At 38.2% G+C, this 24263-nt stretch overlaps 1 protein-coding gene across 1 annotated transcript in view; it reads right to left on the minus strand.

Moving 5' to 3' along the window:
* LOC310650202 (macrophage mannose receptor 1-like) overlaps positions 1–24263 on the minus strand; it is a gene marked incomplete at its 5' end in the record, with an annotated part of 77217 nt that overhangs the window by 36105 nt on the left and 16849 nt on the right. Inside the window, 6 exons of the mRNA XM_083379033.1 lie at positions 2001–2115; positions 3350–3492; positions 5780–5880; positions 7792–7859; positions 8407–8576; positions 16365–16400. Coding sequence (XP_083235159.1) covers positions 2001–2115; positions 3350–3492; positions 5780–5880; positions 7792–7859; positions 8407–8576; positions 16365–16400 — 633 coding nt within the window. The remainder of the gene's footprint in view (positions 1–2000; positions 2116–3349; positions 3493–5779; positions 5881–7791; positions 7860–8406; positions 8577–16364; positions 16401–24263) is intronic.

Here is a 24263-nt window from a genome sequence, read left to right on the forward strand (position 1 = left end):
CAGGAATTGAATTTGAATGAAGTTTCAGAAAAGCAAATGTTCTGTGCTGGTGGTACTAAGCTCCCAAAGATCTAGCATGGGTTAAATGAATTCTTCCTAATAAAAATAACTTCCTGCCTTTTTCTAATCATCATTTCTTCCCTACAGCAGTTTGAAAAGTGAAACAAACCACTACTCCCTCCATGCAGGGAAAATTTCCTTGAGTCATACTTGGATATCCTATTTGCAAATAATATCTTACTTACCTAGTTGAGATGGTGTAGTTGGGGAGCAGGGAGGAGTGCAAACTTATTGCCTTCGCTGCAACTTGCCTGTGCAACATTTGCTGGCCAGGTCTTTTGGCGCACTCAGCAGCAATTCCTATTGGCTTTCAAAAGCCAATAGCATAGCTGACTCAGGAATTCTGGGAGTTGAAGTCCATGAGTCATAAAAGAGCCAAGGTTGCCTTTTCCCCTGCAATAGGCTTTCAAAAGCCAATAGCAGCACAGCTTGTGCAAAAGCTTTTTTTTTTTTTGCAAAAAAAGGGTGCTGGAATGCCGTTCTGAGCATTCTCTGAGAAAAAAAGCCCTAATAATAACATGAAACCACAACAGTGGCTCAACAAATTCTCTACCCAAGGCCTGGGATCAGAGCCAGGTCTGAAGAGCTGTTTAATGAAGAGAAGGAGGAGGGGTGACATGATAGCAGTGTTCCAATATCTCAGGGGCTGCCACAAAGAAGAGGGAGTCAAGCTATTCTCTAAAGCGCCTAAAGGCAGGACAAGAAGCAATGGATGGAAACTAACCAAAGAGAGAAGCAACCTAGAACTGAGGAGAAACTTCCTGACAGTTAGAAAAATTAACCAGTGGAACAACCTGCCTCCAGATGCTGTGAATGCTCCAACACTGAAGCTTTTAAGAAGAGACTGGACAGCCATTTGGTATAGGATTTCCTGCCTGAGCAGGGGGTTGGACTAAATGACCTCCAAGATCCCTCCCAACTGTTTGTTGTTGTTGTTGTTGTTGTTATTATTATTATTATTATTATTATTATTATTATTATTATTATTATTATTATTATCTCTAGTCAGGTTGCTGTCAATTGTTCTGGGAGCTATGGATCCACAGGATGGGCATTGCAACCAAGAGGGCATGACAGGAGGTATAGTGGGACATGTCTTTTGATAGCCATGATATGGCCCACTATTCCTCATATCTGTCCACAAAGACTCAGAAGGACACAAATGTTATCTAACCAGGATCACAGATGTAACCCAGGCAAAATTAAGGAGAGAAAGAGAATTCCTTGGTTTTCCACCAATAATTCAATAAACAGACACATTGACATCGACCCAGTCTACCAACCCTGAGAATGAAAGATCTACTCCAACCACAATCTTGAAGGTGGCATTTAAAAATGAACAAACAGGCACTTCACCACACAGCAACAGAAATCATAACCCCTAATAAGAAATTGGACCACGTCGGACAGCCATCCATCCAAACATTCCAAAACCAGACCATGACTCAGAAACACCCAAACAAACAACACTAATGCTAATTTGAATCACACAGATGCTATTAATACAAAAGATTGTGGCCCAGCAACAACAGCCAGCCAAACAGTCCAAAATCAGACCCTGTCTCAGAAATATCCAAAGAAATAACATTCATACCAATTTGCATCACATAAAAAGGTATTAAAAGGCCAGTGTTCTGACAGGTGAGCTCAATTCAAAGCGCACTGAGAATGTCTCCTCGAACGGTGATGAAATGTTTGTAACCAAATTGCCAAGCTTGGAGTTCAAACCAACAGTCCAATTACCAACCTGAGCTACTAATATTCAAACACATTTCATTTTTATATCTTCCAGCTCCTCCCAAGTGGCAAAACTTTATGTAAACTAGAAATTAGGAAAGAAGATTGGGCATAGTAATTGCTATAATACTATAATCAAGATGAGATTCCTGGATTTTAAAAGAAATGTTACTAATCAGTATGGTTTAGAGAAGTGACTGTACCTTGAACAGCTTTGTTTGGTATACTAGCCAGGTTTCCTTCTAGGTTTCTGCAGTGATCCCGTGCAGCGCTCCAGTTTTTCTTCTCCACTTCTCTGAAGCCAAATATTTGGAAGCACTAGAAGGATAAAAATCCCTCCAAAACTTTAATCAATCAAGAAAGGATTAATTAAATAAAAAGTAATAGAAGCAACCAATGTATATCATCAATCATGAAATGAAATCAGAATTTTTTTTAGCAGAGCTTAGGAAGTAATTCAGTATTAATAAAATTAATTTCTCCACTTTCTTTTCAGAAAAATGTAATCTAAGCTGTAATAAAAGTTAACATTTTATAATTTAATTATATGCATTGCTATCTGCTCTTTGGGTCTTAACTGACTTCTGTGTTTTTGTATTGATGATAGTTATTCAGCCAGGTTTGTCATGGCCACCTTACTTTTGGGAATACCCAGAAGAGAGGGAGACTGATGAAAAAAGAATGTGCCCAAATCTTTCAAAATCTTGGTGGCATTTGTGAGACAATTCAAGCAAAGAAGACTCTTCAGATGATACTGCTTATAGACATGTCGTCCAAAACTACAAATTACCAGATACCCCCCCCCAAAAAAAGAACTTTCATCGCCCTGTCCCCCCCTAGTCAGAGCTTTATGGATGCTTGGCAACCAGCTCACATTTATAGCTGTTTCTAGCGCTCCATGGTCACATGATCAGGATTTATGACTTTTTTTTTGCTGGAAACTGATGTTTGCTTCTAGTTTCTGGCAAAAAATGTTTGCTGCAGAAAATGAGTTCACTTAACAAACAGGGATTTTGCTTAATGACTGCTCCATTTGCTTTACAACTGCCACATTTCCTTAATGACTGCTGTAAAAAAGTTATAAAATCAGGTCGGTCACATATTGACCCACTTAATGACAGGCATGACTTATGACCATAATTTTGGGCTTAATTATGATTTTAAGTTGAAAACTATGTGTAATAAATGTTAATAAAAATAGTAGGGAAATAGAATGTGAAAATATACTTTAAATTTCATTTAGATTTTATGTGGACAAAGCAAAAATGGCATTTATTTAAAATGCTAAATCTATTTCTAAAAACATGGCTCTTTTAGTATTGGTAGCATTTATATTTTTCATTGTTATTGTTGCAGGTATTTTGTAGCACGGTTTACTCTGTTCAAATATTTTACCTAATACAATAGATGTAATGTAGCACATGAAGATATCTCTTGCTGAACTACCACTGGTTATCTATGGCAGTCTCCATGTATTTAGCATACATATTGCCTTTAGGATGCTTGAACAGGGATGCTATCTCAAAATATTTATATTAGCTACATCCATTACCTTGTCATTAAACCAAAGCCAGCCTTCACTGCACCCTTTTGGAGTTGCAGGTAATGTGGGCGCTGCAGTTGTACGGACAGAGCTATTGTGTCTCTCACAGATGAAGCTTTTCTGATCACTACAGTTTATATCATTCCATACACCTGATCAAAGAAGTTATATTGTCAAGATTAATTTATTATTAGAATAAATAGCAATAGATCAGATATGTGTTGCAACCAAAATAATGAGGATAAGGATGCAATAGTACATACTGAAATCCTACAGTATTTTTGAAACAATAGAAGTAGTCCTCACTTACCGATCACTCATTCAGGTAACCATTCAAAATTACAATGGTACTGAAAAAAAAGATTTAGGACTGGACTTCAAAGTTGTAGCCATTGCCACGTCTCTTTGGTCACATGACTGTGACTCAGGGACAGGACAGTTGACACACATTTAAGACTATTGCCATGTCCCCTGGTCAGACAGTTCTGCAGTGGTTCTCCTCCTATCTCCTGAGACGTTTGCAGTCGGTGTTGGCAGGGGGGCAGAGGTCGACCTCAAGGTCTCTCGTTTGTGGAGTTCCTCAGGGGTCGGTCCTCTCGCCTCTCCTGTTCAACATCTACATGAAACCGCTGGGTGAGATCATTCGTGGTTTTGGAGTTGGGTATCATCAGTATGCCGATGATACCCAGCTTTTTATTTTGACCCCAAACTACCCCAGTGATGCCCTCGACGTGATGTCCCATTGCCTGGAGGCGGTTTGGGTCTGGATGGGGAGGAACAGACTTCAACTCAACCCGACAAGACTGAATGGCTGTGCATCCCGGCATCCCGGGATATTCAGAATATTCCATCTCTTTCCATGGGGGTGAACTATTACCCCCCGTAGATAGGGCTTGCAACTTGGGAGTCCTCCTAGATTCACGGCTTACTTTGGAAGATCACATGGTGGCCGTGACTAAGGGGGCCTTCGCCCATGTCCGCCTGGTGCGCCAGTTGCGGCCCTATCTAGACCGGGATGCCCTATGTACGGTCACTCATGCGCTCGTGACCTCTCGCCTGGACTACTGCAATGCTCTCTACATGGGGCTGCCCTTGAGGACCACTCAGAGGCTCCAACTGGTACAGAATGCAGCTGCGAGAGTTGTGTTGGGAGTCTCCCGATACTCCCATGTTACACCTCTGCTCCGTGAGCTGCATTGGTTACCAGTTGTCTTCCGGGTGAGATTCAAGGTACTGGTAATGGTGTTTAAGGCCCTACATGGCATGGGTCCGGAGTACCTTAGGGAGCACCTGCTGCCGGCATCAACTTCCCTCCGCCCTGTGCGTTCCCACAGAGAGGGCCTCCTCAGGGTGCCACCGATCAGAGAATGTCGGTTGGTGGCCCCCAGGGGGAGGTCCTTCTCTGTGGGCACCCCGGAGCTATGGAATCGGTTGCCAGTTGAGCTCCGGATGGCGCCCAACCTTCGCTCCTTCCATCGCGATCTGAAGACACATTTATTTGAACAAGCCGGCTTGGCCTGATGGGAGATGGGTTGGGTTTTTATTGTCATTTTTAATATATGTATTTACTGTTTTTAGCTTGGGCATATGTTTAATTCTTTTTAATTTTTGTATTTTTTATATGTCTGCCCTGTTCACCGCCCTGAGTCCTTCGGGAGAAGGGCGGTATATAAATAAAATTATTATTATTATTATTATTATTATTATTATTATTATTATTATTATTATTATTATTATTATTATTATTATTATTTTCATTTATGACCTTCACAACTGGTATGCAACAATGAAACTCAATGGGAAAGATGACAGGTCATGGTCACATGACATTGTGTTTATTGACTGCAGGTAATTCGCTTAATGAACACAACTGAAACTATCATGATAATTCAGGCACAGTCATGTGTCTTTCATTTATGACTGTCACTTAGCAATGGAGCTGCCAGTCCCAATTATAGGAAATTAGTGAGAACTACTGTATTCTTATATTTGTAATCTGAATGTCAATAATTCCAGAACATGGTTCTAAGAGATTGATAGTCAACTATAGCTATTTTGGAATGCATTTACTTTAATCCCTGACCATTGGCAAGACTATTTTGGGTTTATGAATATTGCAAATTGGTTTTCCCTAAGAATATATATGTAGTATTACGTTAAGTGGGTTGGATCTATGGATGAAACCATAAGTTCTTGATTGGAAAATAATATGGTATATGCTTGCTTGGAAAATGATATGCTGTAACAATGTTAATGTAAATATTTATATCATAACATAAAACAAGTTAATTAGAGTTACAAAATAATGTATTTTTAAATACTTTAATGATGGAATCTATAATACTATGTGCTAATTATTCCAAATTAAAGAATCCTGAGCCTTAATCTGAACATATACATACAGATAACTGTTGAAAACCTGAAATTTATTTTACTTGCCTGAATCATAATACATAACTACACAGTGTTCATCTTCATTGGTAAAGTTGGGTTCACCGGGGCCCCAGGCTTCATATGTCACTGGAGTTCCATCCATCCAGCTGAAGAAAAATATTTGACAGTCACCTATGATGCTCTGAACTCAAAATGACTATTAAGCTCAAGAACAGGTGTTCCAAAGCTAGGATATTTTGAATTTGAAATGTTTTGCACTCTTCCATTATTCAATCTCATTATTTAAAGACAATATAACCCCACCAAGTGGACAATACAAACAATGTAAAACAAAAGAAAATAAGCAAACAAACAAAGCAAAACAGAGTTGTATAGCAAATTTACAACTATTGAGAAATTACGGGTAGTCCTTGAGGTATGAGGCAGTTGGGATTAGGATCGCAGTCACTAAGCAGTGCAGTTGTAAATGTGACATCCTGTGATTTAATCAGTTAGCATTGGTGATCCAGGCAGTCGCAGTTATGAACATAATCTCAAAGTAGGTGAGGTATTAAGTGGAAAGCAGAGGTAATCACATATAAGGAGCATGAGGATACTGCAGGGGATTTGGAGATGCCCTGGGAGGACATGCTTGAGTTGGGATGATGGTGCACTTCAGCATGATCTCAGGGAGGGGAAAGTGAGTTGGGGTGCATGTTCAAGCACAGGAAGGCCAGGGAAAAAGGCACATGCATGCATGTCTTCATGTCTGCATCACAGAGAGGAAGAGGGAAGTGGGCAAGGAGAGCAAGCGTATCAGTTCAGGGAGATTGGGAAAGGGGATTTTGACTGGTGTAAGTCTGTGTGTAGGCCTAGGAAGGCCTAGGAATGAGGGCTCTAATGAATGCATGTTTAAATTTCAGTGCAGTGGAACCCAGTGAAAAAGGGCACTGGTGGGTGTGAGTAAGTGAAGGGGGAAGGAAGGAACACTGTGTATGAGTGAGGAAAGGCCTGAGGGAAGAGACTTAACCAGAGCAACTTGTGACCTTCTTTGCTGGCTTCCCTACTGACTTTTCTTGTGGGAAGCTAGCAGAAAAGTTACAGATGCAAGGGGCCAAATTTTGTTAATGTGACTGCAGGATACTGTGACAACCAGAACTTTGAGGGCCAGTTGTAAATCCTTTCATCCACTGTCATTCTAACTTTGAACAGCCACCAAACAAATGATCGATATATCAGATTATCCTTCATCTAGTTTTTTTTTTTATAAAAAGAAATGTGGGGATTCGAAAACCTAGAATTGCCTAGTAACATGGCTACACAATATGACATATCGGTGCAATTTTTTTTAGGGGAATGTTTATTTTTGGCTTCCCATTTCAGTGAATGGATTTATGAACAAGCCAATTATGATGATATTTAAATAAATTACTGAGTAAGCTCTTTTGCATTAATTATGTTAGGAATTCCCCTGTGATTAGTTTAGATGCAAATAATTATAATTTACAGAAAAGCAATAAACAAAATGCTATATGAAGCACCATCTGACAAGCTTCTGTTTTGTAATTTCCAACATGAATAGTAAGTTATTGCAAGCCAAAAAGATCTAAATATCATAAATATAACTTCTATTATATATTTTTTCCTGCATAGTCACATAGTTGAAATGCCACATGGCAACGTTCATTGTTGTATAGAGTTAAATGTTTGTACTTGGATTTTTTTTTCTTAATCAAATATCTAATGATACGTTGAGAGCTTGAGACAGATTCACAGCCTGCCTACTTTCACATTCTTCCCTTCTTTGCTGGCTTGTAGATAGGCTATTATTAAAAATTGAAGAAGTGTTTATCTTAAGAAACTGAGAAATAAATTGGGTTCCAAAGTAAAAGCATTGAAAATAGAGTTCTTTTCCCTTTCAGTAAATCTTATTAAAGGAAAACCTGACACAATCTATTTTTCAGGAAAATTAGTTGTCTTATTTATATTTATCCTAGTTTATTATTAAAAATAATTTAAAAACAGAATTTAATTGCATGCTGCAGAATTTGTCAATCAGTTTTATGTATTTCACCTACCCAAATTTTTTGTCAAGACTCAAATATAAACCAATATAGAAATCAACATGAATTCCATAGCTGACAACCTAAAATGTAAAAGAAAGAATAGGAAATAAAAATAGTTATTTACAATGTACTATTTTTAATATAAAGTAATGAAATAGTGTGCCAATAAATTTAATTCAATTATTCTATAGAGCAAGATAGGATAGAATATTTTCTAGTATGTTTGTGTTTTATCAAACACAATGTATAATTAAAAATATTCTTTGCAAATCATGTTGAATCTAAACACAAAATGTTTTTTTGAAATATGTTCTGCTTTTAACAATGTGTTCTTTGAAAAGATTATTCACTTATTGTGTCTTTAAAATTCCAGTGATATTAATTTAATGACCGTCATCATATTATATATTTTATCCAATAACGGATGTATATCACCACAAAAGCTAGGGAAAAAAAATTCTGAAAACTTCTGCTCTTATATTATTTACACACACACACACACACACACACACACAAACACAGATGCACAGATACTCATGGATTATACATACATATCTGTATTCACCCACATATATACTTTATAAAACTTTTTGTTTTGCATAGGTAATTATTGCATATATTTCTTACATATTTCCACAAAAATATTTTTTCTTGTTTACTCTCAATAGTGGTAAGATCACCACCATGTTGTTTGCAGAACTTCCGGGCTTTTTCTGCAGGCATTGTTTTATTACTGAAATAATACTCATTCCTTTCATATGCAATCCAGCCATCTTCAACTCTTTTATAACTATACTCTGCAAAAGAAGAAGTATAAGAAACAACTTATATGTCTAGAATCCCTTTGCATCCATCCCAGAAATCCACAAAGCAAAAAGAGCCACTTGAAGATTCCACATTGTCCTTTTGAGCAAAGTTCTTCTTTCCAAGATCTTCTGAATATGAATGAGCACATGCAAATGACACATCCATATACAGTAATAGCTGGCAAACTGACCTCAACTGAGTGCTTCCAATAGCTGGAAGAGGCTTTTTTAAAAAACAAAAACAAGTTTTATTGGTTTTTCAGTTAAAATCTACATATTTAGAAAGCATCATGGTGACTGGGTAATCAGAGATTCAGTAACAGAGTTTTCAGTACATAATTCAGGTTATATTATCAAAACATCCTTCTCAAATTCCCTTAACATTTCATAAAATTAGTTTAAACTAATAAATTTCTAGAAATAGCATGGTCGGTTAAAAAATTGTCAATTCAATTTCATTGAGAGATGTCTATGTCCTGTTATTAAATTTTACCTAATTTTGATTTTAATTATATTATTCAAATTTAGTCTTTAACATCCCAAATAATATTCACAACCCAAATTTCCCTTATTTCATTATAGCAAAAACTATAGCATCTAACATGTACACAGTGGCTGAGTAGCTATGTTTTACCTAATAAACAATGTCTGTTTCACATCCTAATACATCACACGTTACTGACAGGACCACAGCCTATGTTTATCAATCTACAACTATTTATACATAACCAGATTCTGTTTTAAATTTTAGCTAATTCTTAATTCTTAAATAGAATAATTAAATGTCTTTTAACATCAAACGTGGGATCTATAAACCAAATTTCCATTATGTCAGTGCACAAATTATAATGTCTAAAAAAAGCCTAATAGATACATAAACGCATTCTAGTTCTATCTCATAAACATTTTGTATTTTAGATCCTGATAGATCACTGATTACTAAAAGGATAGCCTTTAATGGTTCTTCAAGAACTCACTTTTAAAATCTAACTCTGGCTTTCTTTTTCTGCCAATCAGGTTTCCAGATCAAGGCCTTTAAGTTTGTAATCATTATGTTATTGCCCTGTTAGTTCTAGTCTCTGTATTTGCTCTAAAAACTTTATCTTCAGTTCTGTCTGGATTCCTTGGAAGAGGCTTCTATGCAAATGTTCCAGAATACACAAATGTCTTTTCTGGGTATTAGATTCACTGGGATGAGTCATAGGGCAAACCAGTATAAAGTGAAGCAATGAGGAGGCCATTTTAATTTGCCTTCAGAACTAGGTGGAAACAGAAATGGGTTGTTGCCTTATGCAACTGCTTAGATCACTTGATTCAATCAAATCAATATCCAGTGCAACCACTTGATCAAAGGTTTGCATATTTGGGAATGTTTTTTAAAATTTTCCAATGATTTTTATGGATATAAAAATGCTCTACGTTTTAGTAACTCCTCTTTGGTTATAGCCATATTCTATATATGCTTGGGAAGCCCCTATTCAATTATTGTGTAATTCTACAATGAACTTAGCTGCAGCCATTTTCTTCATTCTATTTTTTTTAAAAAATCGTTTTTATTAGTTTTCCAATATTACAATAGTATCTTTAAAAAGCAACGTGGTGTCCGGGTTACAATAGTTCTATTTCAGATTAGTACATATTATTACAAATCTCCAAATTATTGTAACCAATACTTCCTCTCTCTCTTTTCCTTTAATACATGCTATCTCTTATCTAAATTAACATATTTCTCATTGTTATCCATCAGTCATTAAATAGTTTTCTTATATTTATCAATATTTTAGTATATTTTATATTTTAACATTCCATCTTTAAAACATCAAACACCTTATATATTTTTCTAGCTTTAACTTTACATTGATATTGAAATTAAACGTTTAATATTTCTCATTTTCATATTGCTAAATAACCTCCTTTTCCTTTAAACAATTTTCTCCAATACCTAGTAATGTAATCCAGTTCTTATTTATCTCATTTCCATATCCATATCAGTCATACAATATTTAGAATAATAGTCATTAAAATACCAATTGAAAGGAAGAGAAAGAAGAGGAGGACAATATAATATTCTTGTTTCTCATTTATAGTTTCCACATATTAAAAATTTACCAAAATTTCTTCCATTTCAACATTTAATACATCCTCTCATGTCTCTACATCCAGGTATATTAGTTACATTCTATCATTTTTAGCATATATACATCTTAACCCATATTATTTAAAGAACTCAATATTTCAATATTAGTATTCATAGATTCCCCTTCATGGATTACTGCCTTGTCGTGGCGAAGGGGCTTGCGTAATTCAATGAAGCTATGAGCTATGCCGTGCAGGGCCACCCAAGATGGACAGGTCATAGCAGAGAGTTCTGACAAAACGTGATCCACTGGAGAAGGAAATGGCAACCCACTCCAGTATCTTTGCCATGAAAACCCTATGGACAGTACCAAAAGGCAAAACGATATGACGCTGGAAGATGAGCCCCTCAGGTCGGAAGGCGTCCAATATGCTACTGGGGAAGAGCAGAGGGCTAGTACTAGTAGCGCCAGAAAGAATGAAGCGACTGGGCCAAAGCCGAAAGGACGCTCAGCTGTGGATATGTCTGGTGGTGAAAGGAAAGTCCGATGCTGTAAAGATTTTTTCTCCATAGGAACCTGGAATGTAAGATCCATGAATCAAGGAAAGCTGGACGTGGCCAAACAAGAGATGACAAGACTAAACATTGACATCTTAGGTATCAGCGAACTAAAATGGACAGGAATGGGTGAATTTAATTCAGATGACCATCAGGTATACTACTGCGGGCAAGAATCCCTCAGAAGAAATGGAGTAGCCTTCATAGTCAATAAAAAAATAGGAAAAGCAATACTGGGATACAATCCTCAAAATGACAGAATGATCTCAGTTCGAATCCAAGGCAAACCATTCAATATCACAGTAGTCCAAGTCTATGCCCCAACCACCAGTGCTGAAGAGGATGAAATTGACCGGTTCTATGAAGCCCTATAGCACCTTATAGAACTAACACCCAGAAATGATGTCCTTATCATCATGGGGGATTGGAATGCTAAAGTAGGAAGCCAAAAGATAACTGGAATAACAGGCAAGTTTGGCCTTGGAGTACAAAATGAAGCAAGGCACAGGCTGATAGAATTTTGTCAAGAGAATACGATGGTCATAGCAAACACTCTTTTCCAACAACCCAAGAGACGGCTCTACACATGGACATCACCAGACGGTCAACACAGAAATCAGATTGACTATATGCTCTGCAGCCAAAGATGGAGAAGCTCTATACAGTCAGTAAAAACAAGACCAGGAGCTGACTGTGGCTCAGACCATGAGCTTCTTGTTGCAAAGTTTAGGCTTAAACTGAAGAAAGTAGGGAAAAGCGCTAGGCCAGTCAGGTATGAATTAAATCATATCCCTGTTGAATATACAGTAGAGGTGACAAATAGATTTAAGGAATTAGATCTGATAGACAGAGTGCCTGAAGAACTATGGACAGAGGTTCACAACATTGTACAACAGGTAGCAACCAAAACCATCCCAAAGAAAAAGAAATGCAAGAAAGCAAAATGGCTGTCTGAGGAAGCTTTGCAAATAGCTGAGGAAAGGAGGGAAGCGAAAGGCAAGGGAGAAAAAGAAAGATATGTCCAATTAAATGCAGAATTCCAGAGAATAGCTAGAAGAGATAAGAATGCCTTCTTAAATGAACAATGCAAAGAAATAGAAGAAAACAATAGAATAGGGAGGACCAGAGATCTTTTCAAGAAAATTGGAGAGATGAAAGGAACGTTTCATGCAAAAATGGGCATGATAAAGGACCAAAATGGCAGGGACCTAACAGAGGCAGAAGAGATTAAGAAGAGGTGGCAAAATTACACAGAAGAACTATACAAGAATGAGCTTAACGTCCCTGATAATCACAATGAGGTGGTCACTGACCTCGAGCCAGACATCCTAGAATGTGAAGTGTAGTGGGCCTTAGAAAAGCTGAGCAACAACAAAGCTAGTGGAGGTGACAGTATTCCAGCTGAGCTCTTCAAAATCTTAAAAGACGATGCAGTAAAAGTGCTACACTCAATTTGCCAGCAAATTTGGAAAACTCAACAGTGGCCACAGGATTGGAAAAGATCAGTTTACATTCCAATTCCAAAGAAAGGCAGTTCTAAAGAATGTTCAAACTATCGCACCATTGCTCTCATTTCTCATGCTAGTAAAGTTATGCTTAAAATTCTACAAGCTAGACTACAGCAGTATGTGGATCGAGAACTACCAGAAGTACAGGCAGGATTTCGAAGAGGCAGAGGAACTAGAGATCAAATTGCTAACATACGCTGGATCATGGAGAAAGCTAGAGAGTTCCAGAAAAACATCTACTTCTGCTTCATTGACTATGCTAAAGCCTTTGATTGTGTGGATCATAACAAACTCTGGCAAGTCCTTAAAGAGATGGGCATACCAGACCATCTTATTTGTCTGTTGAGAAATCTATATGCGGGCCAAGAAGCAACAGTGAGAACTGGACACGGAACCACTGATTGGTTCCAAATTGGGAAAGATGTCCGGCAAGGCTGTATACTGTCGCCTTGCCTATTTAACTTATATGCGGAGCACATCATGAGAAAGGCAGGGCTAGATGAATCAAAAGTTGGAATTAAGATTGCCGGAAGAAACATCAACAACCTAAGATATGCAGATGATACCACTCTAATGGCAGAAAGTGAAGAAGAACTAAAGAGCCTCTTGTTGCGGGTGAAGAAGGAGAGTGCAAAACTTGGGTTGAAACTAAACATTAAGAAAACCAAGATCATGGCATTTGGCCCTCTCAATTCCTGGCAAATAGATGGGGAAGAAATGGAGGTAGTGACAGATTTTATTTTCCTGGGCTCCAAGATCACTGCAGATGGGGACTGTAGCCAAGAAATTAAAAGACGCTTGCTCCTGGGGAGGAAAGCCATGGCAAATCTAGACAGCACACTAAAAAGCAGAGACATCACCCTGTCAACAAAAGTGCGTATAGTCAAGGCTATGGTCTTCCCAGTTGCAATGTATGGCAGTGAAAGCTGGACCATAAGAAAGGCTGAGCGTCAAAGAATTGAAGCCTTTGAACTATGGTGTTGGAGAAGACTCCTGCGAGTTCCTTGGACTGCAAGGTGATCAAACCGGTCAGTCCTACAGGAGATCAACCCTGACTGCTCTTTAGAAGGCCAGATCCTGAAGCTAAAACTCAAATACTTTGGCCACCTAATGAGAAGGAAGGACTCATTGGAGAAGAGCCTAATGCTGGGAAAGATTGAGGGCAATAGAAGAAGGGGACGACAGAGAATGAGGTGGCTGGATGGAGTCATTGAAGCAGTAGGCGTGAGCTTAGATGGACTCCAGAAGATGGTAGAGGACAGGAAGGCCTGGAGGAACATTGTCCATAGGGTCGCGATGGGTCGGACACGACTTCGCAACTAACAACAACAACAACATTCATAGATTTGTATTTTTTTATTATTATTTTTTTATTTTTTTTAGTTAGTCAGTATTTTTGTCTACTCATCAAAACAATCTCTCTTAATCCCAATCCAATCCTGTCTATTTTGGTATTATCTATTTCAGGCCTCTTAAGAATGTTCATATTTCTTCAATCTTATTCTTGCTTTCTTCCTTTGCCATGTCATTTTTCACTTCTTTGCCTCAGGGTCATCAAAGCATTCTTGTATTGCTATATCATATTGAAGTGGCCTTCCAGTCTCCACTCTTGAAGGATTGAAGCATCTGTCAACAGCACCAAATCCTCTCATTATTTTCACCTCTTGATATAATTGTCCTGGTCTAAATAATTTTTTTCCCATCTGTTCTCCATTATAAACTTGAGAAGCCTGCATTTGTTGAATATTTAATTCTTCTGCCAATGTATTTAATTGTTCAATTTCTTCTGTTAAGTTCTGTCCCAATAATATATTAGTTGTAATCACAGATTGAGTTTGAATTTGTTTCATCAAGATGCTTTCTAATGCTTTTCCAAAAGCTTTTATTTCATCGCCAGCTGTAGAAAGGAACTGATAAGTTTGGTAAGATATTTCCCACATAGCATGGATTTGTTTTTGAAACTCTTCCATAGTGAAGTTTCACACCTGGTGTTCAAGGTTACTCTTATCTTGTTTTTCTTAAATATTTTCTTGATTTTTTTTAAAGAGAAAATCAGATTGCAATTTCAGGTTTAGCCACTGGGTGTCCCCCAAGTACTTTGAAAATTCTTTTCTTTTAGTCCATTTCTTTGTTCAACTTTTTTTTTTAAAAAAAAAAACACCCCTGGGCTTGTTCACCGCTCCCCCTCCCTCTCCAAAGGGGGGAAAGTACTTAGCAGCTTATTTAGGTGAAAAAAAGATTAAGGTATAAGAGAGGAATCTTACCCAGTCTCTTCCACACTGCTTTAATGTTGCCTGATGGTGAGTTTGACTTCGGCTGTCTGCAGCCTAGTAACTGGCCATATTCCTATGGCCAGTCTTTCATCCACCGGTACAAGGGGAATGCAGGCATTAACGGGGGGGGGGGGAGGTTACAGCTCCCCTGTGTTTCTGCAAAAGCCCCTTCTGTCTGGTCGCCCCTCCAGGGCGGCTCTTCAGTCCTTTTAGGACCCCCCAGCGATGCAAATCTGGACGTGGAAGACAGGAGCTATCCTCCAGACGTCCATGACAGCTGACTTGGCAAACTGGAAGCCTCCATTTTCTTCATTCTAAGTTCCCACCTGATTGGGAGGGGGATGGATGATTTCTACTAGTCTAAACATTTTACTGACCCATGGGAACCAAGGTCATGTCTGTCAATTAGATAGGGGTGGGAGCATTTAGTTAGAAAGCCCGCCAAACTCTTCTATTGGGGAGCATAGCTAACTGCATAGTATTGAGTGGGGAGTTCAACTTTGTAATATTGTTGCTTCCTCAAGGGATCTTCAGACTTGGTTTCACTTTTGACTGTGCCGATACTATCTAACCAATAAACATTTTCTTTGACGGAATCTCAAGACTTGGAGTTCTGATTTATTTGGTCTTGTCTATCAGAACCATGACATCTTGTCTGTGAAGAGGAGGTCAATCACATATGGCACTCTTCTTTCACTTATTTATTTATTTATTTAATTAAATTTTTATACCGCCCTTCTCCCGAAGGACTCAGGGCGGTGAACAGGGCATATCATAATACTACAAAAATACAAAAGTTAAAAAAAGAATTAAATTATTGCCCACAGTAAAAACAATAATATATATATATATATAAATATTAAAACCCTAAGTAATTCCCCATCAGGCCAGGCCAGCTTGTTCAAATAAATGGGTCTTTAACCCGCGCCAGAAGGAGCGGAGATCCGGTGCCATCCAGAGCTCAACCGGCAGCTGATTCCACAAAGCCGGAGTGCCCACAGAGAAGGCCCTCCCCCTGGGGGCCACCAGCCGACATTCTCTGACTGGAGGCACCCTGAAGAGGCCGTCTCTGTGGGAACGCACGGGGCGGAGGGGAGTCGACGCCGGCAGCAGGTGGTCCCCGAGGTATAAAGGAAATCACAAATCTATAGCTTTACACCATCCAGAGCCAGTGTCTGGCTTTCTTCAGTGCTCTGAGAAATTGGTCTGCTTACAAATTCAATCATCACACATCATATTTTAGGAATGCTTCTTTATGTCATACAGCCAAATTTACCTCAAATCACACTAAAATACAAATCACAGTCCTTGTTCCTATTAAATAATACATATAACATTTTTGACATTAAATTACTCAACATACCGAAGTTGTTGCTTGGTTCTGGATTTAAGGGTGAACCTGAAAAAATAAATATTTTAATTACAAAGACCTCAAGCTTAACCTTAACACGTTACTACTTATGGCAAAAGACAATTTTCAAAAACTGAAATGTTGTATAGCTTAATATATGTCTACATTTGTAAGTAAATAAAACCATAGACTGGATCCCAGTTTCCCTCAACACTCAAATGGCCCCCACTCTGGTGTTGTTTAGGAGATCCATGAAGACCTGTCTCTTTACTCAGGCTTTGGCAAGAAAGAGTAAGATCCCTCACTTCATTGCACTTGCCATGTTTTATCTTTCTCCTTTCTCTTTTACTGGTTTTATTCAAATTGCTTTGATTGGCACCACACAAATTTCATGAATTATTAAGATGATGATGGTGGTGATGGTTATAATTATGAAAGAAAAAGTATTGGCATCAATAATGCCTTCTTTGGAGTAAATTCATACAGATAATTATATTTGATATTGTACTATGTAACTTAATTAGTCATACAGTAAATAGAAATTTAAAATCTGCAGACTTAAAAGGGAATTGTATTTAAGATTCCTAAATTCCTCTCCCCCCCCCCCAAAAAAAGAGAAAAAGACAGACCATGTGAACTGTAAAACAAGTTTATATGGTCTCTCAGGTTTTACAGTTGAACAATATACTAATAAACTACTTGAGAATGAAAAGCATATTACCTCTTGTAACTTGACAAATCCAATTAAGTATCGCATGACAGTTTAAAGAATGCCAGGTTCCAGTATTTCCCCATATTATTTTGCATCGTTGATCAAAATATGTTTCTGAAGTCCCATGAAATGTTGATTCATAGGATAACTACAGTAAAAATTAAAAATTTTACTTTCTAAAAGCCACCAATTTTAACATGGAAAAAACCAAATGTATCATAATTACTTTTTAATGATTTGTGTCTGCATGTTTGATAAGTTTGACATTTTCAAGCCATTTCAAACTTCCCCATTTTTGTCTGTCTGTCTGTCTATCCGTCTGTCTGTCCATCCGTCTATCTGTCTCCACTTACAGATCATTGCAATCATAACCAGTTTAGTGGCTTACCTATTCAATTCCATAAAATAAGGTACCCAAAAAATCAAAGTAACAGGCAATTTACAATCTATGCCAAACATAATGCAATCACTTAGTGACTGCTGGAAGTTACAATAGACCACCCCCACAAACACATTTAATGAACATGTTGCTTGCTTAATGACTGTGTCATTCACTTTACAATCACGGCAAAACAGATTATAAAATAGGATATGGTCTCATGGTGACCTGCTCAATGACCTTTAATAATTTACAACTGTATTTCTGGGTTCAATTATAGCAATAGCTGTAGACTTCTATATATCCCTGTCTAAACAGTTTACAGAATCAGCATATTGCCCCCCAAAATTGGGACCCACATTTTACTGACCTCAGAAGGATGGAAGGCTGAGTCAACTTTGAGCCAGTGAGAATCAAACTGCTAGCAGTGGGCAGAATTAGCCTGCAGTACTTCATTCTAAACACTGCACTACTATGGCTCATTTATGATTGTAAGTCAAGGATTACTTATAAACAAATTCAAATCACTACTTTCTTAGAGGCAATACTTGACAACATTTTTTTATCCGAGATATTCAGAAAAGCCAGGTTGTAATCACCTTTCTAAAACCGAAAGTGCTCAAGCCGTATGGATCTCAAGGGGAATGCTATTCCAAAGGATGGGGGAAGCAACCAAAAAGGCTCATCTCTGAAGTTACTGAATATTCTCTGAAGGAAGGGAACCAAATGAAAATTTGGTCTATTCTACCACATCTTATGAAAAGGGATAAAGAACTGGAAAAATGGAGTCCCAGAGATACACATATTTTATCCATGCAGGTTTTAAAGTGAATAACTAGCAATTTGGATTATAGACTGTAACAATTTGTTATTTTTTATTTATTTTTTATTTTAATTCCATTTATATCCCGCCCTTCTCCGAAGACTCAGGGCGGCTTACAAACTTAGCAGTAGCCTTCATTCTATGTATATGCCTGCTTATTAGCGCTTTCACACACACCCCAAGCGGCATTATTACAAAGTCAGCCCCCAACAATCTGGGTCCTCATTTTACCTACCTCGGAAGGATGGAAGGCTGAGTCAACCTTGAGCCTGGTGGGACTTTCAGAGACAAGATGTTGAATGGATGAATTGTCTCTGTACCAGATGCTGAATTCTGGAACAACTCTAGCTTCTTTATGTAAATGTCCTGTGTAAAGGACATTTCAGTAGTCCAAATGAGAGATCAATATATGTATGACTGTGAATAGTGTCTCTCATTCTAAGAAAGGCTATAAATGATACACAAGGTGGAGTTGTGTAAAAGTCCCTTCTTGTCATAATTGCCTCAAGCAGCAACTGTGAGCCAAGAAGGATAACTAGATGATGAACTAGTACATAACAGGCCAGTATGATTCTTTCCATAACTAGGATGGAATCACCCTGCAGTCAGTTGGCTTCTTAATTCCAAACTGCTCCATATTGCTGGGATTAAAATTCTATTTAAGTCTTTTTAATTTAAACTGTTTTTATGTTTATTGTTTTACCATTTTGTAAATCACTCAGAGACTTATCAATGAGATGGGTGGCATATAAATTTAATAAATAAATAAATAAATGAGAATGTTCATTCCCTTCCAGAACCTAGCAACCTCCAGATATCAGGAAAAGGGGTTGACATCAACCATCATTCAGTGGCTGAGATGTAAAGTTGTGTATTCTCACCGATAATACTTAACCCTGGATCACATAAATAATCACATAAATCACGTAAATAATATTTAACCACTGGATCACATCCCCCACCAGTTTCAGCTAGATACTAAATAAAAGTGGGAAGAGTTGTTGTTGTTGTTAGCTGCGAAGTCGTGTCCGACCCATCGCGACCCTATGGACAATGTTCCTCCAGGCCTTCCTGTCCTCTAACATCTTCTGGAGTCCATTTAAGCTCACGCCTACTGCTTCAGTGACTCCATCCAGCCACCTCATTCTCTGTCGTCCCTTTCTTCTATTGCCCTCAATCTTTCCCAGCATTAGGCTCTTCTCCAGTGAGTCCTTCCTTCTCATTAGGTGGCCAAAGTATTTGAGTTTTAGCTTCAGGATCTGGCCTTCTAAAGAGCAGTCAGGGTTGATCTCCTCTAGGACTGACCAGTTTGATCGCCTTGCAGTCCAAGGGACTCGCAGGAGTCTTCTCCAGCACCATAGTTCAAAGGCCTCAATTCTTTGGTGCTCAGCCTTTTTTATGGTCCAGCTTTCACTGCCATACATTGCAACTGGGAAGACCATAGCCTTGACTATATGCACTTTTGTTGACAGGGTGATGTCTCTGCTTTTTAGTGTGCTGTCTAGATTTGTCATTGCTTTCCTCCCCAGGAGCAAGCGTCTTTTAATTTCTTGGCTACAGTCCCCATCTGCAGTGATCTTGGAGCCCAGGAAAATAAAATCTGTCACTACCTCCATTTCTTCCCCCTCTATTTGCCAGGAATTGAGAGGGCCGGATGCCATGATTTTGGTTTTCTTAATGTTAAGTTTGAACCCAAGTTTTGCACTCTCCTTCTTCACCCACAACAAGAGGCTCTTTAGTTCTTCTTCACTTTCTGCCATTAGAGTGGTATCATCTGCATATCTTAGGTTGTTGATATTTCTTCCAGCAATCTTAATTCCAACTTTTGATTCCTCTAACCCTGCCTTTCTCATGATGTGCTCTGCATATAAGTTAAATAGGCAGGGCGACAGTATACAGCCTTGCCAGACTCCTTTCCTAATTTTGAACCAATCAGTGGTTCCGTGTCCAGTTCTCACTGTTGCTTCTTGGCCCACATATAGGTTTCTCAAGAGACAAATAAGATGGTCTGGTATGCCCATCTCTTTGAGAACTTGCCACAGTTTGTTATGATCCACACAATCAAAGGCTTTAGCATAGTCAATAAAGCAGAAGTAGATGTTTTTCTGGAACTCCCTAGCTTTCTCCATGATCCAACATATGTTGGCAATTTGATCTCTAGTTCCTCTGCTTCTTCGAAATCCTGCCTGTACTTCTGTTAGTTCTCTGTCCACATCTCTGGTCCTCCCTATTCTATTGTTTTCTTCTATTTCTTTGCACTGTTCATTTAAGAAGGCATTCTTATATCTTCAAGCTATTCTCTGGAATTCTGCATTCAATTGGACGTATCTTTCTTTTTCTCCCTTGCCTTTCGCTTCCCTCTTTTCCTCAGCTATTTGCAAAGCTTCCTCAGACAGCCATTTTGCTTTCTTGCATTTCTTTTTCTTTGGGATGGTTTTGGTTGCTATCTTTTGTACAATGTTGCGAACCTCTGTCCATAGTTCTTCAGGCATTCTGTCTATCAGATCTAATTCCTTAAATCTATTTGTCACCTCTACTGTATATTCAACAGGGATATGATTTAATTCATACCTGAGTGGCCTAGTGCTTTTTCCTTCAGTTTAAGCCTAAACTTTGCAATGAGAAGCTCATGGTCTAAGCCACAGTCAGCTCCTGGTCTTGTTTTTACTGACCGTATAGAGCTTCTCCATCTTTGGCTGCAGAGCATATAGTCAATCTGATTTCTGTGTTGACCATCTGGTGATGTCCATGTGTAGAGCTGTCTCTTGGGTTCTTGGAAAAGAGTGTTTGCTATGACCATCGTATTCTCTTGACAAAATTCTATCAGCCTGTGCCCTTCTTCATTTTGTACTCCAAGGCCAAACTTGCCTGTTATTTCAGTTATCTTTTGGCTTCCTACTTTAGCATTCCAATCCCCCATGATGATAAGGATATCATTTTTTGGTGTTAGTTCTATAAGGTGCTGTAGGGCTTCATAGAACCGGTCAATTTCATCCTCTTCAGCACTGGTGGTTGGGGCATAGACTTGGACTACTGTGATATTGAATGGTTTGCCTTGGATTCGAACTGAGATCATTCTGTCATTTTGAGGATTGTATCCCAGTATTGCTTTTCCTACTCTTTTATTGACTATGAAGGCTACTCCATTTCTTCTGAGGGATTCTTGCCCGCAGTAGTATACCTGATGGTCATCTGAATTAAATTCACCCATTCCTGTCCATTTTAGTTCGCTGATACCTAAGATGTCGATGTTCAGTCTTGTCATCTCTTGTTTGGCCACGTCCAGCTTTCCTTGATTCATGGATCTTACATTCCAGGTTCCTATGGAGAAAAAATCTTTACAGCATCGGACTTTCCTTTCACCACCAGACACATCCATAGCTGAGCATCCTTTGGCCCAGCTGCTTCATTCTTTCTGGCGCTACTTGTACTAGCCCTCTGCTCTTCCCCAGTAGCATATTGGACACCTTCCGACCTGAGGGGCTCATCTTCCAGCGTCATATCGTTTTGCCTTTTGGTACTGTCCATAGGGTTTTCATGGCAAAGATACTGGAGTGGGTTGCCATTTCCTTCTCCAGTGGATCACGTTTTGTCAGAACTCTCTGCTATGACCTTTCCGTCTTGGGTGGCCCTACCTGGCATAGCTCATAGCTTCATTGAATTACACAAGCCCCTTTGCAGTAAGGGGCAGTAATCCAGGAAGGGGGTGGGAAGAGTATCAGGCACTAAAAGAATCCTAAATCCAAGTCTTAAAGCTCCACATACATGCCAACTGGAATAACTCCTCATTCTCAGTCCTTGGAGATGATCCAGAAAAATACAATGGTTGATGGTTACTAAATATCCATTGAGAAATCAAATAATATCAATGGGATTGCAATCCCTGTTCGTGGTCTTACCAAAAGTCCCATCTAAGTATGACCAATGTACCTCAGTTCTACTCACAGACCTAAGTATATTAAAAAGGTTCCATGCAATTCATTTATACCAGAACACTTTATACTGTAGCAAGAAATGTTGTAGATACATCAATAATTTTCTAATATTTTTGGATCAAGTTATGCTTCTGAAAGAGTAGAACACATTTCCTCAAGGCATCTATCATCACCTAAGAATGCATTCATCATACCTCCTATACTAAATCCTTGTTACGGTACTTCTTTGTCACCTCTCTTTTGTCTTGCATACTGATACAGTTTTTTCTCTGACCATGACCTCTGCTTTTGTTGCTTTTCAGATATTATGAAAAACTATCTTCTTCATCTGGCAATAACCAGATGGCTCCAATGGGCCAAATGGCTCCAATAGGCCAATAGTAGTAACAGTGGTATTCACAAACATAATGCAAAAACCACATTATAAGGTATTCCACCTTATCATCCCCCAATTGCACCTTTATGACCATAAAGAACTACATGTCATATTGGATTCAATGTTCTAGCCCTAGAGCAAGCATCTAGACAATAGAAATAACTTAAAACATGTTTAGGAAAAGGACAACTCACCTTTCTTACTGGACATCCTCTCACTCCAGTAAAAATGGATAAAGGAAAAATTAGTTGGATGTGAAATGAAAGATTTTATGTAGTTTGTTGGCTTTTATAAGAACAATGAAATCAATTTTTTTCAATAGCAACCTGAAGTAAGTCTATAGAAACCATCAAAATAATCGGAATCAGATCAAATATCAATATCATATTATATTAAGATTTTTAATAGTTAGTTTAACAGTTAGATTATTATTATATGTCTATGAAACTTCACTACAAGAAATATTACTAATACTTCATTAAGTATTAAAAATACCAGCAACTTCACTTAATTTATGTTATAAGGCATGCATATTAATCATTTACTTACACGAGACCCATCAATCCAAGATACTTTTCTGTCAGAATTCATAAATCTTAAACTGATCCAGCCTTTTTCTGATTCTGATCTAAAATATAATAATTAGCAAATATGTTAAATATGTTTGATACATGTGTCTTGTTTAAATATAATACAACAGTTTTTTTATCTTGTTTTCTTTTTCACATACAGAACATAAGCATGTCTGCAAAACAATAATTCCCATAATTATCCAATAATTCTTAAACATGGCATATGTCCTTATGGTTGCAATATGAAAGCTACTTGAGTGGGAATAAGTTCTGATGATTATTTATTTATTTATTTATTTTATTTTATTAAATTTATATACCGCCCTTTCCCATAGGACTCAGGGCGGTTTACAGGGCATAAAAAATGTCAATACAAAAATTAAGAACAATTAAAAAGATTAAACTAAATCCCTGAAAAATATAAAACATATAAAATCCTAGTTAAAACCCCAATTAAAACTCAGCCTGGGCCGGAAAGCTCGAAGAGCCAGGTCTTCAGGTCTCGGCGAAATGATCAAAGGTCGGGGGCAGTCCTAAGCTCCACGGGCAGCTGGTTCCAAAGGGCAAGCACACCCACTGAGAAGGCCCTCCCCCTGGGTGTTATCCGCCGGCATTCTTTTACCGGTGGCACCCTGAGAAGGCCCTCCCTGTGGGAGCGCACAGGACGAAGGGAACTTGATGCCAGCAGCAGGTGTTCCCTCAGATATCCTGGACCCAAGCCATTAGAATGGAATTTATTTAAGTAGTCATGTATAAGCCTAGTTACCTTATTGAAATGATGATGGTAATGATTATGACTGATTCTACACTTCTAATCATTCATGAGTATTACTGTTGTAACCACTTAAGGACTTTTTTATATATAAATGGTAATTTAATTTAATTTAATTTAATAATATTTCTATACCGCCCTTCTCCCGAAGGACTCAGGGCGGTGAACAGGGCAAGAATAAAAATACAGGATTACAAAAGTTAAAAAATAATTAAATACATGCCCATATACTAAAAATACATCTTAAAACCCCAATAAAATAACAATAACAACCCCCCAGTCCCCCATCAGGCCAGGCCAGCTTGTTCAAAAAAGTATGTTTTTAGCTCGCGGCGAAAGGAG

The sequence above is a fragment of the Vipera ursinii genome (genome assembly GCF_947247035.1).
Source record: "Vipera ursinii genome assembly, chromosome: Z".
NCBI lineage: Eukaryota > Metazoa > Chordata > Lepidosauria > Squamata > Viperidae > Vipera > Vipera ursinii.